The sequence below is a fragment of the Rutidosis leptorrhynchoides genome, chromosome 3 (assembly GCF_046630445.1).
Source record: "Rutidosis leptorrhynchoides isolate AG116_Rl617_1_P2 chromosome 3, CSIRO_AGI_Rlap_v1, whole genome shotgun sequence".
Lineage (NCBI taxonomy): Eukaryota > Viridiplantae > Streptophyta > Magnoliopsida > Asterales > Asteraceae > Rutidosis > Rutidosis leptorrhynchoides.
The window spans coordinates 394,616,881-394,633,607 of record NC_092335.1 but is presented as its reverse complement, the minus strand read 5'-3'; the positions used below and the strand labels follow the sequence as shown (position 1 = coordinate 394,633,607).

At 31.2% G+C, this 16,727-nt stretch overlaps 1 protein-coding gene across 1 annotated transcript; it reads left to right on the top strand.

Annotated features, from left to right (window-relative positions):
• Window positions 1–1,906: 1,906 nt before the first annotated feature.
• On the top strand, window positions 1,907–3,413 carry LOC139897701 (protein PHYTOCHROME KINASE SUBSTRATE 2-like). Its single transcript, XM_071880396.1, has one exon. The coding sequence runs from the start codon at window positions 2,031–2,033 to the stop codon at window positions 3,339–3,341; it is 1,311 nt and encodes a 436-aa protein (XP_071736497.1). The 5' UTR covers window positions 1,907–2,030; the 3' UTR covers window positions 3,342–3,413.
• Window positions 3,414–16,727: the final 13,314 nt, after the last annotated feature.

Genomic DNA, 16,727 nt, shown 5'->3' with positions numbered 1-16,727 from the left:
GCAACAAGGGTCAAAAAATAATTATTAGCCCAAACTACTAAATTTACTGAAAGTTCATCAAGATAAGCTGGATAATGATTAGACAAAAAGGTAGGGTCTTGATCCACTAAGGTCATGTTCCCTTTTATTATGGTGTGCAGTGCCCCATCTATGCATGAATCATAAAACTTAAAAGTAAGATGCACAAGTTGCACCAATGGATCATTAAGCTTAAAAGTACAAATCAATAATATTATTATATTCAACAAAATTTACAACTTTAAAAACAGAATATTAACTGAATTTTACTTCCTAAGATTGAATATGAAATATTTTTCCCGATTTTGCATATGATTTTGCGTAACGAGAATAATACATATAATGACAAAATAGATATGACTTGATTTTTAAAACTACGCATGAGTATAAAAACATGAATATCTCATAAAATCAAATGCGCTCCGTAATAACTTTGTTGTCGATGTTATTAATCACATAATAGTTAAATTACCCGTACATATACACACATCTCAATCTCAATCATATCAGATATTATAAAATAAGATAATCTGTTTCAAAAAAATGCATATTGCGCGTGATTCGTGTAATTCAGGTTGCCAACAAAAGAGTGATCAATATTCACCACAAATTAAATTGTTATGAGAATAAAGTTATATTTCCATCATAATCTTAGATCTTTCTATCCAACTCAACAGTGAGATTTGCCTAACAATGACAAGATTGAATGATGCTGTGATCATGAAATTATATGAAACGTCATTGCCATGGTGTCGTCTGCAATACACTACAAAATCGTTAAACGAGTGGTATAGCCAATTAAGCCCCTAATCGAAATGTATGTGTCAGTTATATGGCGAATATAGCCAATTAAGATCATGTCATGCGCGCTAATCTATCTGGATTTGATCGTTCTTGAGCCCTACAGAAAGTAACGTTGAACATTTTAACGAGTCATTACTCTACTATAATGCTTGTTTATAGCTAAGAAATCCTTACTAGTGATGAGTGGCAGATCCAGAAATCTATAACACCGGGAACAAAATAAAATAATTCAAAATTTTGGACTTTTGCGTTGAAGGTAAGATAAAATAATCTAAAATTTTAAGCTTAAAATTTGCTGGTCTACTACGTACCTGCCACCCCCTGTCTTGTGATAAGATTTTTTTGAAAGCGTCACGACGTACGTACCCTAGCTTGCTTTATCCTTAAATCATTATATCTATCTATCGATAAGTAAATCAAACATATAAATTTACACTTATGCTAGGTATAAGAGTAAGACTCAAGTCAAAGCATTTAGCTTAATATTTATTTCAAGACATAATATGCATGGATTTAAAGATCTTTGTAGCTTTATGATCTTTTTGTACTTTAAAATGAAAAAAAAAAAAAAAAAAAGATGATGGAACTAACAGAGTTCAAAATGAAAAAAGTTATGTTAACTAGGGGACCGAAGTGTGAAAGAATATTGTAAAGTGTAAGAAGCATATGCACATGCAATTGATTTTATTACCGAATACTATACCAACTCAATCACTCCATAACTCTTCCTATTTTAAAATGGCCCCCATCATCTTCATCATCCCTATACTCTAAAACAACTTTGCCATCTCTCAACTCTTCATAACACCCATACTATACAACTCATAACGTACTACTTAAACCCCTCTTTTGTTCATCACTTTTTGTAATCAAAAAAAAAAAAAAAAAAAAAAAATACCTTTATGGTTCATTGATACCAAAAACCATATTTAATCATAGATTCTTGCTAATAATACCAAATTTTCTAAAGGGTGATTGAAAGCTTTACTTGTAACTATTAAGCTCCCAAACCCTGCTTTTTTGTTCATCAAGTCTTGCAAAAAAAAAAAAAAAAAAAAAAAAAAAGAAAAGAAAAAGTCTTGTTTTGTTAATACCTTCTTAATTGCTTTTTGTGATCATAGTTTCTTGAAAAAATCATATTTCTTTTTTGTGGGTAGTGCTTTGTTTTGCTTGTTTGTAATAGTTTGTCATTCAACAAGGTAATTAACATGATTGCATCCGATGAACGGGTTACTTTGGATGGAAACAATGTGGATATCCAAGACGCATCGTTCTCGTCTTACTTGAATGATACCACTATGGTGGTTAAAATCACTCACCCACCTCAAATCAACACGAAAAAGAAGGTAGAAGATGGAGAAATTGGCATTTTTGGAGCCGAAAAGTACTTCAAAGGAGCCATGGATGAACAACTTCCAAGAACTCCACATTCCATCAAGCCTAGTACAATCTATCATCCAAAAACCCTACATGAAAAAGATGAAGAACCACCCAAACCAAAAACCGGATCAACGACTCCAAGCATGCATTCGGAAGCTAGTTGGAATAGCCGAAGTGGTTTATTGGTTAATGGTAGTAATCGAAGAATCGATCGTTCAAAAAGTAGGAAAACAAACTCTATCAAGAGCTTACTAACCTCCCTTGGTTGCAATTGCAATGATAAGGCGTCTATTAAGATCGCTGAAAGAAAGGTTCATGTCAATGAAAACATTAAACCGCCAACAAAAGCTGCTTTTGTTGGCGGTTTCATTGACAACAACAAGATGAACATGAAGAGAGAAGATTGCTTTGCTTTTCCGGTGTTAAATACGCGTCCACATGTCAAAAATGAATTGGTTGAAGGTGACGATATTCGTGTTAAAACAAGAAGGAACTCACAAGAAGGCTTTGGTTCTCCAATTATGGAAAAAGGTAAAAAGTCTTTTAGCCTAGAGAGGAAACTAACCATGATGAATTGGGATGGAGTAACACCAAGATCCGAAAACATCGATATCATAGGAGAAAACGACGATGTAAGAAGTGACACAAGCTCGGATTTATTCGAAATTGAAAGCTTTTCAACTAATAATGGCAATAACTCGTTTCTTGCAAGACAAGTTTCGAATGGGAGATCAAGCAATGCAACACTCACAACCGGGTATGCACCAAGTGAAGCCAGCATAGCATGGAGTGTAGTTACAGCCAGCGTGGCCAATTTTTCGATTGTATCAGATTATGAAGATACGAAAACGTCCAAGAATTATAATATGACAAGTTCTAATAATGTTAAGTCAGTGGGTGCTAGTGGTATTCTTTCAGGGTGTAATAGTCATAAATCAGTGAGAGTTGCCGGCGAACATGTGATGGTTAGTGGTGGTGACAGGGTGGCTGTTACGAATAGTAATGGCACTAAAGAGCGGGCCCGGTTGGATACAATGGCCCCTATTATGAAGTTTCAAGCGGAGTCCAAGCCCATGAGTTCACTCCCAAGAGGACACTCGCCGCGTGCTTCACACCACTTGTACATTCAAAAGCAATAAATAGTTATACATTAGTGTGGATGATCTCCACTGCCTTTTACATATTGTTGTCTTGTGGTTTCATTAAAATTTGTATTGTATTATAATTCAGTAGGCTTATAACTACTTTTAGTGGTTTAGTTCTTGACTGTAGACTACTAATAAGTATATAGAGAGAATATGAGAAAATATGAGAGAATATATTTAGTGTGTGTTTTATAAACTCATAACACACATATTTATACTCAAAAAATCTACTATACAATATCTATAATAATAATAAAATTAACATCCAATTTAACTTTTATAACACTCCCCCTTGGATGACAATTTTATTAGAGAATAACTAGTACTGCCTCGTTAAAAACCTTGCTAAAGAAAATCCATTGGGATAAAACTTTAGCTAAGGGAAAAAGAGTGCAGCATAGAGTTGACTCCCCCTCAAGTAGGCAACGCCTGAATTGTTACATCTTCTGAACATGCCTCATGCCAATATTATGAATGTGTGTCCTGAAAATAGCAGTTGAAAGTGCTTTGGTGAAAAGGTCAGCAGAGTTTTTACTTGACTGAACATATCTCATTTCAATCTGGTTGTCCTTAATGAGATTTTGAGTGTATGAGAAGAATCTAGGAGGTATGTGTTTTGTTCGGTCACTTTTGATATACCCTTCTTTCATCTGTGTTATGCAAGCTACATTATCTTCATAGATAGTTGTTGGACTTTTATCGCGTTCTAGTCCACAAGAATCAGTAATGAGTTGTGTCACTGATCTCAACCAAAAACATTCCCGAGTAGCTTCATGTAATGCAATCACTTCGGCATGATTTGATGATGTTGCAACAAGTGTTTGTTTTTGAGAACGCCATGATATTGCGGTACCTCCATTTAGGAATACATATTCATTTTGAGATTTAGCTTTATGTGGATCAGATAAATAACCTGCATCTGCATAACCAACCAAATCTTGTTTCGATTCGTTAGAATAAAATAATCCTAAATCAGTAGTTCCTCGAAGGTATCGAAATATGTGTTTGATCCCATTCCAGTGTCTTTTGGTAGGAGCTGAGCTGAACCTTGCCAACAAATTAACTGCAAAAGAAATGTCAGATCTTGTACAATTTGTAAGATACATAAGAGCTCCAATTGCACTAAGATATGGTACTTCTGGTCCTAGGATATCTTCATGATCTTCACAGGGAAGAAATGGATCAGTGTCAACATTAAGTGATCTAACAACCATATGAGTACTTAATGGTTTTGCCTTGTCCATATTAAAACATTTTAAAATCTTTTCAGTATATGTTGTTTGATGTACAAGTAAACCATTAGGCATATGTTCAATTTGTAAACCAAGGAAATACTTGGTTTTTCCGAGATCTTTCATTTCAAATTCTTTCTTTAGAAGTTGAATGGCTTCATGGATCTTTTTTTTTTTTGTACCTATGATATTAAGACCATTGACATAAATAACTACGATATATATCTGGTCATTGTTTTCATAATTAAAACACATGTGCAAATAAGTTTATATGTATACACTTTTCTTATCAAGTAATCACTTAATCCGTTATACTATTGTATCAACCCATATAAAAATCTTTGTGATTCAATGGAATACATTTCTTTAGGTTTTGCGTTAGATGTTTCTGATACCTTAAACCCTTCAGGTATATTCATATATATCACTATTGTCATAACCCGACCTTAACCATAAGGACGAATACAATAACATATGATTTCATCGCGAGGTATTGACCTCTATATGCGACATTTTTCAAAAACTGCATTCGTTTTTACAATACAAACCATAGCTTTTATTACAAATACAAGGTTTAAACAACTTAATAATGATTATCGTTTAGCGATAATCTTAGACTTACAAACTTTACATGTGATAATAACAATACGACCTCCAACATATTTTACATTACAAATCCTCCGATATGCAGTTTTATTTTTGACACAAATATGCATACTCAAGATCTTGCTTAAATTCAACATGTTGCAGCGGAAGCTTTTAGTTATCACCTGAGAATAGACATGTTTAAAACGTCAACATAAAGTTGGTGAGATATAGGTTTAATGCCGGCAGCGTTATAAATATAGACCACAAGATTTCATATATAAACGTTTTAATAAAAAAAATATTCTAAGTTGTTGAGCACTTGATAACCATACTTAACATTTAATCAACGTCGCATATTCCTTTTATTATGAAATCTTACTACACCGTACCAAGTGTAGTCACCGAAACGAAGTACTGTGCAACCGTTGAATACTGGTCGTCCAGTCCGGTTGGGGTTGTCAGGCCCGATAGATCTATCAACAGGATTCGCGTTTACAATACCTCATGTAAATAATAGTTACCAAGCTACAGGGAAGTATGCCAGTGGTACAACTCAACGTAGAATATATATTTTTAATCACTTGTGTCCATAACGTAAATCATAAAATGCATGTATTCACATCCCGAAATATTTAGAGTTTAAAAGTGGGACTATATACTCACTTTTGCCTTGAAGGTATTTATCACGACTTGGTCTCCGATAGATATCACAAACCTAACCATATATATAATATATCAACATATTTTCTTTTCAAGTAATCGTTACATATATATATATATATATATATATATATATATATATATATATATACTTTTAATACTTTTAATATTTTCTTAGTCCGTAGTTAGCAGTCCGATGTTAGTGGTCCACAATTAGTTGCTTAAATAAAATAAATAAAGACCCCATCGTATTCGTATTGATCAGAATTAATCTCGACCCATGGTACCATGTTGTCAAGTGACGTGTTGCGTACATAAAGTACCGTGTTGTCAAATGACGTGTTGCGTACAATCATGAGGTCTTATGATTAATCTTCTCGTGTTGTTTACGGGTGGTCCTGAAATATATAAAATCAAATCATAAGTAAATATATATAAAATATCATATTAATTAGAAAATATATGATTAATTTAATTTTTCTCCAAATATTTTCGTAGCTAAACTAGCTTCGGATACCCGATCTTGTTTTAGTCGTAGTTTCTTCATTACAACTCCGTTTTTGTTGGTTCAACTTGCCACTTCCTTGGATCGAGTCAAATTTTAAGAATATGAACTGAAAATACCTTAGTTTGTATTCGAAATCACAGGTTATAGGTCAAACTTTGGTGAAACTTATGAAAGTGATCATTATCCATCATAAAAACAACATTTAATCATCATTTTTTCTAAAAAAAACTTACACTTTGAGTTAAACCATGAAATTTTTATGTGTTAACATATTAATAAAAAATATTATTTTTCCAGAACATAAACTTCCAATTCAAAGTTTAAGATGGTTTTTAATTATCCAACCCAAAACAGTCCCGGTTGCACTCCAACGATGTAGATTCAGTTTTAAGGTGTTCTTTGTAAAATCAAGTTGTATCTTGTTAAGTTAGCATATCCATATGATATATTACAGGTCTTGAAGTGTTTTAAAAGTTAAGTTAGAAGGATCTATTTAGTTTGCAAACAAGTTTGAAATCATTCAAACTATGTTCTTGTTGTTAAAATTTTACAACACAAAATAAGATAGCTATATAAATATGAATCAAATAAGGTTATGAATAAGGTTACTACCTCAAGTTACTTGGACAAAGCTACTGGAAAAGATGAGAAAAATCTTGGAATCAAAAGAGTGGTGGAGTGGGATTGAAAGGTTAGAAGTAAACTTGTATTTTTGGAAGGATTATTGAAGTGTTCTTGTATGGTTTTTCTTATGATAATTAAGGGTTGTTTTTGAAGCTAAATGATGGGGAAAATGCTTGGAGATGATCAAGTATGAAGTTAAGAGTATTTTGAGAGAGAAATGGGAGTGTAAGTATGAGAAAATGGGGTGAAGAAATGGTGTTCATTCATAAAAACGTTTTTAGTTTATAAAGAAAGAAAAGATTCCTAATTTTGTTATTTTGTATAAAAATCTATGCTAGCTTCCAATTCTAATTACCTCTCCTTGAGGGCATGAACAAGGGCTGATTAGGTGTTGATTAGAATGTTGATTTGATGTGTATATACCAATAGTAAATACGTATAGAAGCTGGGTATGATACGGGTACATATACCCTAGATGTACGTATAGAAATCTTGAGAAAACGGAACGAGGATTCAAAAATAGCTATCTTTTGTAAATATACTTATATTGTTTTATGTATGTAAGCCCTTTAAAAGTGATTAAATACGTATCTATACGATACATGTATAAGCATTATAAGTTTTAAGTATTTATGTCGAAGAACGTTACGTATAGTTATCGTTTTGAAAACTTAAGTTAGTAGTTTCAAAATATACTTATAACTCATTGTTATTAGTACACAATGAGATGTAAAACATCCTTAGATCATGTTAAATATATATAAATACATATATATACACAAACGTATAATTATCGTATGTTATATAGTTCGTGATATCATCGGTCAATTTGGACGGTCAAACGTTGTGTAAAACTCTTTTCAAAAACATAAGTCTCAACAATTTAGATTGCTTATCATGTTGGTAAGGTTTAATTTATGTAAATATTAATCTCATAAGTATAAAACGATCGGAAAAATCCGGGTCGTTACAACTATCAAGTGATCCATATAGATAAGTAGTAACAACATCCATGAGATGCATTTAAGTAACTACCAGGTTGATTAAGTATCTAATAAGTAATTGTATCCATTACATAAGGATAAGTTTTCCTCATAATTCATTTCTGGTCTTTGTGGGAAACCTTGAGTTACAAGTCTAGTTTTGCCTTGTATCTTCATTTGCACATTTCTTTTTCGGATAAAAATTCATTTATATCCCATACGTTTCACATCTTTAAAAGTGATAACGATTGATCCGAAAACTTTTCTTTTATTGAGTGATTCTAATTCAGCTCGTATTGTTCCTTTCTGTTGAGCTTAATCATGTCTATTTTGATATTCAATGACAGATTTTGGTTCCAGATCATCATCTTTAATCATGATGTCATTGTAACATTATATGAAAATATCTCATCAAGATTTTTCATTTCATTTCAGTTTCATAATATTGCATAATTTATTGCAATTTATGTATTTACATTTATCAATATCCTCTGCAGAAGGAGTATTAATTTGTGGTTCTTGTTGAACACTTTCTTTTACCTCATTATCAGCTGATTTTCTTTTTCGAGGATTTTTATCTTTGGAACCAATTGGTCTCCCACGTTTCTGCCGTAGCAAAGACTCATGAGTGACATTATTGCCAGCTTTTGTAATTTCAATTCTAGCTGAAGCATTTACTGCTGGTATATATGATTTAGTCACTTATTTTTTGTATCTTTAAATGCATAAAGTAACTAATTTGCAAGTTCTTGCATATGCATTATATTTGAACTTTCTTTTCGCATTCTTTTGTACGATGATCAATATTCCTTAATTGATGTTCACACCATGAAACATCATTTTATTTATATTTCATTTCTCCCCCTAATATAGGGAACAATGTTTCATTAAAGTGACAATCGACAAAACTTGCTGTAAAAACATCACCCGTCATGGGTTCAATATATCTTATGATTGAAGATGTTTCATATCTAACATATATTTCAATCCTTCTTTGAGAAACCATTTGTTGTGGTTGTTCAATTAAAAATACACTGCACAACCAAATGTTCTAAGATGGAAAATATTTGGTCTCCACCAAAATTAAGTTGGTAATGGAGAATATTTATAACTTGCACTTGATTTAATGCGAATTAATGTCACATCATGTAAATTTACATGTCCCCATATAAATATTGAGAGTTTTGTACTCATTTCTAATTGTCTAGTTATTAGCTGTAAGCGTTTATCTATTGATTCAGCTAAACCAATTTTGTGTATGCACATGAGCAACTCGATGTTCAACAACAATCCTTGTAGACATATAATAATCATTAAAAGCTTGAGATGTTAACTCACCAGCATTATCAAGTCTCATCCTTTTAATGGTGTAATCAGAATAATGTGTTCTTAATTTAATAATTTGTGCAAGAAACTTTGCAAATGCCTTTATATGGCTTGATAACACACAAACATGAGACCATGCGTTAGATGCGTCTATTAGAAAAATGGTCCACATGATGGATGAATTGGTCCATATATATACCCTTGAATTCTTTCAAGAAACATTGGTGATTATTTCTCAATGTGCTTTTCATTAATCGCCATATGTGATTTTCATTAATCACCATATGTGTTTTTCGTTAATTACTATATGTGCTTTTCATTAATCACCATATGTGATTTTCATTAATCACCATATGTGCTTTTCATCATATATCATTTTCACCATATGCACTTTTAATCATATGTGCTGCGCTTTTCGTCATATGCACTTTTCATTATATGCGTGCGCTTTTCATCATATGCGTTTTTTATCATATGCGCTTTTAATCATATGCGCTGCGCTTTTCATCATATGCGCTTTTTATCATATGCGCTTTTAATCCTATGCGCTTTTCGGTGCTACATAGATATTTCTCATTTTCGATTATCATTGACTGATAATCATATCCATTATGATATATATCAAAGAAACTTAACAAATTTCTCTTTGATTTGGGAGAAAACAAGACATTGTTTACCAAAAAATTCGTACCATTTGGTAATATGAAATTTTACCTTTTTCGTTTCTTATATCAAGTTTGCAAGAGCTGATATAGTATTTATAATTCCTTCATTTGATTTAAATCAATGAAATATTTCTTAGATTTGATCATAGTGTGTATGTTACTACTATCTGCAATACATAGGTCTTTACCATTTAATTGATGTTGTATTTCTGCAGGATTCATACTAAAACTTCAAATAAGATATGCAAATAATGAGTTATATTTCAGCAAGATAATCAAATTATATTACCTGCAAACAAGTTATAATTTGAAGTACATAAAAGATAACACTTAATAAAACATATGCGTTATGGTCTAAAACCATTTATTTATGAGTGATACATAAAAAAACTAGGCATCTTAGAAAATTCAAACCATTCAAGTCTCAAGGTAGGGTTAATTTAATCAAGATTTGTCAACAGATTCACTCCCGTTTTCTTTTCTTTTCTTTTGGGACTTATTTGTAGAGCTAAACAAGATGTTCATGTATTCAAGAAATACTAGACTGATGATCCACGTTACCAGATCATTAATAAGAATCTCCGGAATTCTTATAAGAGCGTCTACTAATATCTTTAATTTTATTCTTTCATGGATCACTGTTATTATTTTTTATTTTTTATTTTATTATTTTTTTTATTATTTTTTTGATAATTAATATCGTATCTATCTTTGAGTATTTTCCATAATACACTTGGATTTTCGATCATATAATATGTAGATTCTAAGGACTCGTCAATATGTTTGCTAAGAAAAATACTTACTATTGCTTTCTCTTGTTCGGAATAATTGTTATTTTCATTCAGGGTTTCTAAAATACAGTTTGATTCGAGATGTTTTTCTACATTCATAACCCATGTTAAGTAGTTGTTCCCACTTGTTCTAAATGAGCAAATTTAAGCCTTTTCAAATTCGACATTTTCTATTATCATAATGATGAATAACATAAATCATAATCATAATCAACTTCTATTCATAGACAAATAATAAAATGAAATTAGAATCATTTTAAATTCATAAGCAGCAAACAACAGAATAATGGTATGATTACAAATAATAAAACCACAAGGGCAGGATAGAATATAGGTTCACCCGGTGGTATATTAGCAACACTGATGATAGTTAATATGACCAATACAATAGGAAAAATCATCCTTGTGTGAATCATTTTTACAAAAACTTTTTGAGAGTAGTAATCTGAAAAATGAAGATTGATTTGTGAAAATGTGAAAACGGAGATGTTTATTTTATATTTGAAAAATATAGTTGTTGTAACGTCGTCAGTTGACGTTAACAACCGTTATGTATATATGACCGTTGTAATGTCGTTAGTTGACGTTAACGAATAAAGTCACTATATCAAAACGCGTATGAGTAATATAAAGGACAAGATTTTTTTTTCTTATTTTAACTTTTAAGATTTACTTTTAATAAAAATACAACCTACTTTTTCTTATTTTAACTTTTAAGATTTACTTTTAATAAAAATACAAACTACTTTTTCTTATTTTAACTTTTAAGATTTACTTTTAATAAAAATACAAACTACTTTTCTTATTTTAACTTTTAAGATTTACTTTTAATAAAAATACAAACTACTTTTCTTATTTTAACTTTTAAGATTTACTTTTAATAAAAATACAAACTACTTTTTTTTATTTTAACTTTTAAGATTTACTTTTAATAAAAATACAAACTACTTTTTCTTATTTTAACTTTTAAGATTTACTTTTAATAAAAATACAAACTATTTTTTCTTATTTTAACTTTTAAGATTTACTTTTAATAAAAATACAAACTATTTTTTCTTATTTTAACTTTTAAGATTTACTTTTAAGAATAAACATTAGTATGCATGAAATAAATAATGATTAATTGCATAAGTAATCATAAATGTTAGATAACATATAAAGACCCCATCGTATTCGTATTGATCGGAATTAATCTCGACCCATGGTACCGTGTTGTCAAATGACGTGTTGCGTACATAAAGTACCGTGTTGTCAAATGACGTGTTGCGTACAATCATGAGGTCTTATTAACATAAATATAAATGTTAGTGAAGTTAATAAGAGTCAGATTACAGAAAATATAATTCAGGCGGTATAACCGACCATATATAACTTAAATAACATAAATATAAATGTTAGTGAAGTTAATGAAAGTTAGATTACAGAAATATAATTCAGGCGGTATAACCGACCATATATAACTTAAATAACATAAATATAAATGTTAGTGAAGTTAATAAAAGTTAGATTACAGAAATATAATTCAGGCGGTATAATCGACCATATATAACTTAAATAACATAAATATAAATGTTAGTGAAGTTAATAAAAGTTAGATTACAGAAATATAATTCAGGCGGTATAACCGACCATATATAACTTAAATAACATAAATATAAATATTAGTGAAGTTAATAAAAGTTAGATAATTTCTTACCTTGATTAGTGACGTGTGCTTGCTTAGATAAACCTTGATTATACGGAGCACTTCGTGCTGATAACGTGTTATAATTCAGTAGGCTTATAACTACCTTTAGTGGCCTAGTTCTTGACTGTAGACTACTAATAAGTATATATAGAGAATATGAGAGAATATATTTAGTGTGTGTTTTATAAACTCATAACACACATATTTATACTCAAAAAATCTACTATACAATATCTATAATAATAATAATAAAATTAACATCCAATTTAACTTTTATAACATATTGCCTGTTTTTCGTGGACGGAATATTTGAAGTGTTCTGTTATTATGCAGATTATTCAATTCATAGAAGATTGTTTTATTTTTCATCAAGCTACTAGTAGGTAATATTCACTTTGGACTTTTTTCATAAAAGATACAGTAGTACACTACACGTGTACAAAACAATACAGTAATTTTTAACTGGGTCAAACTATTTGTTTACATTTTATATTAGATATGAGAAGATATGAGATGCGCAATATTGGAATTTTTTTTTAAAATAGTAATTTTTGTCAGGATGTTTGTAAAAATAGAAAAAGTAAATTTTTTTTGACAAAAATGATTAAACCGAAGTTTCAAACTTCGGTTTTGCCAAATACTTCGGATTTGTTTTTTTTTTTTATCCTATGTCTATATAATTAGTGGGTGATGATATTTTCATTTTTATTTTTTTATAAATCTACTATAATTATAGTGTGGTTCTCATAATACCATTGTGTAATTATTTTATATTTTATTATTTTATACCCTTGTGATTGAAAGTGTTTGTGATAGAAATTGCATCATGAACTAAATATAAGAAAGAAAGTTATAAGGGTGTAAAATAAATTTGGGAGGGAATATGAAAAAATTGAAAATAAGAGACAATAGTAAATGCGTCAAAATTTTTCAATTTATAAAATTTCAAATTTTGACAAGGGTGGCACATGGAACATCGCACATGAACATTTATAATCCATTCTTTATTGGTTACATACTACATAGGCATAATATATGTTTGTGCCATGAATGAGGATGTGTAATAATTAAACAAAATAATAAATGTCATAAAATATTTAATTTCTCTAGTGGCATATATAAACAAGTGTCACTAATAACACCCTACGATGGCATATATAACAATTGCCATTACATATGTGTGCCACTATATATCAATTAATTTGAAGTGTAGAACATCAAATCTTAAAATATACAGAGTAAATAAAATACATAAATAGATAGCATCTTCACCAATTTCTCGTTCTCAAATATGCTTCACATCCATGAAACCCACCAAGAACAACAATTGACTAAAGATTAACATTGTGGAGGAGAAAGATAGTGAGTCAATAACAATGAAATAAATAATATTTTCCCTTTATGACACAAGGGATTTTGAAAATGTGCATAGGGTCAAAAAAAAAAAAAAAAACAAATCCGAAGTTTGAAACTTCGGATTCACCAAAACCGAAGTTTCAAACTTCGGTTTTACCATTTTTTTCAAAAAAAAATTTATTTTTTCTATTTTTGAAAGCATCCTACTAAAAAATGCTATTTAAAAAAAAAAAAAAAAGCGCAATATTGACTAATTAGTTACGTGAAAATAATATCATGTTATTGTTGATAACCTGACCTCTCATAATTAAGATGTCGGGGATTCGATCCCAATAAGTTACAATTTTTATTTTTTTTTGAGGTTATCCACTCATTTCATGGTCCTCGGAGGTCTCTTACATCTTGCGTTCGAGCTTCACTCGAGGAGGTTTTACCACACACGATACCCGAATAGATTCGTCATGGGTGTTTCCCCCGAAGGTGCGGTAGGATTGTATGGTTCGTCCCAAGAAATGATTGAGTGGATGGGTTCCAACATCACGTTCGGACCCCCGTCAGTGACTTCTAACTGCCGTTAGAAAAAAAAATTACTTCAAAATGGGATGCACATGTTTTTATTTCTAATTTTATTTGGCAAAAAAACTTTAAAACTTTTTAAAGTCGATAGGAGCTTCATCATAAAGATGAAAGCGACCAAGCATACAAGACCACCAAAACTTCTGAGCTCGACTAAACATCAACTTAACGAGGGCTCATACTTTTACCTAAATCGACAATAAAAACAAATAAACTCGAATACAAGAAACCAACAAAAACAAGCAAGAGGGTAACGAATCTAGACCGAAATTGAGATTTGAGACCATCTAAGGATAGTATAGGATACAAGCTACGTAACCGAAATACCAATCGACTACATGATCAAATGTGTTTACCAAACTTCGTGAATCTTTTTCAAACTAGTATAATCAGCAGATTAGCCTATAAAAAATAGACGAAAAGTCCCTCAAAAATAGTTTGTTTTGGTGAAACTAGCTTGTAGCTCGAGCTAGCGCTTACATATCAAACTAGAATTTGTACTTTATGTTTTATAATCGTTTGGTAAACTAGCCGGATGTTAAAGATTAAAATAACATATAAGGATAGAAGTTATCTTGGTCAACCTAACCAATTTCAACATGTAAAAAATGTTATTTTTTCCCATTACTAGCACGTGTGTTCTTCTTAGGGTATATGGTCCGAAAAAAGTAACATAAGTTACTTAAATTGACAATGAAGGTAATATCACTTTTGCTGATGTATAAAAGGGACTATGTACTTTAATTTGGATCAGAAAAGATTTTGATTTCAAAAAGTGTTAAATTGAGGTAATATTGTCCACATGCTTTTCATGTGAACACATGGCAGCATTGTCATCGCCACTTAGGCACCACCTAGACAATATTGCCTCAATTTAACGTTTTTTGATAACGTAATCCTTTTCTGGTTCAAATTAAAATTCACAGTCATTTTCATGCATCAGCAAAAGTGATATTATCTTTATTGTCAATTTGGGTAACGCATGTTACCTTTTCAGGTCATTTTCCATTCTTATTGCCACGTATATTCTATATATTTTTTGAATAAAAATGACGACGACAACAACAACACAAAATCCAATCCCACATAAGTAGAGTATGGAGAAGGTAAGATATTGACAATCCTTTCCCTATCCTAGAATAAAGAGAAGTCATTTCTCCACCCAGAGTAAAACACCTCGAGTAGAGAAACTCCTCCCTCTCATGTCCTATGGATAGAGAGATTGTTTTCGAATTGACCTTCGGCCAATAAGTAAGTTAAAAAAAAAGGAAAATCATGAGTGGCCATTTAAATAATAGAATCAAATTTTCATGAGTTTTAAACATGTCTGAAGTTTAATTTAGGCTTTAAACGACAGTCAAGTCGCCAATAATCGACGCTTGCTGTTGACTCGATTTATAGAGCTAAATAAATCACGAGCAATAAAATTGTCATACTATCGGTGATAATGAAGTATGTTCCCATCCATTTTAGTCATTGTTTAGTTTATCCAACCACTCAGAACTCCATCTCCAGAAGATAATACAGCCAATCATTGGTCTTGTAGTGCAACAAATTTGGACTCTTCTACAACTTAGTCTGTTAGTGAAATGCATAAAGAATATAGAATGAATTGATTGGCTTATGATTTAGTGAAGTGAACCAAATGAAGTTAAACAGTGACCATACTGCCAGATTCAAAACTTGGATAAGAATAATCAAAATGTAAACACAATCAAAATCCAATCTGTTTCAAGGACCACTTTACTTCAGTTCTTATGAAGCCATGTCTCAATTCTCCAGCAGAAACTGGCAAACTGAATTTGCATTTCAAGATCAGCATGAAAATATTATAAATGATTGACTTTTTTTTGCAAGTGGTCCCATGTTTATACATCAATTTGCATATTGCGTCTCTGTCACTCCGGTGATCCCTTGATTTGTTAGGAATTTATGGACCCAACAACGATCACCAATCTATAGATTGTGATTCCACAAACGACAAACGGACAAAATAAATGCAAGAAAAGTAAAAGACACAAGAATTTACGTGGTTATATGCAATCGGTATGATTGCTTTAGTCTACGGGCAACTAGAGAGCTTTTTATTGATTTTCGTACATAGGGTTACAGAATACAAAGGGTATATTTATAGTGCTAATCAAAATTAGGAAACAAATCAAATAACTTGCTGGCCACGAACAAAGTCGCGTTTCGCGACACCCCATCGCGTTCCGCGACAAACTGCATCCATACGCGACAAACTTGATCAAAACGCGATAGCCATCGGGTCCTGATTACTGATTGATTTGTCGCGTTCCAGCTCAATGTGTCGCGTTCCAAACTGTCGCGTTTCGCGACAAACCATACCCGAACGCGACCTGGTGCCTGTTTCTTCGTTTTGA

Bases quoted from the DNA above. Each gene is read 5' to 3' on its own strand.
- LOC139897701 (XM_071880396.1), top strand. From the start codon at position 2,031: ATGATTGCATCCGATGAACGGGTTACTTTGGATGGAAACAATGTGGAT.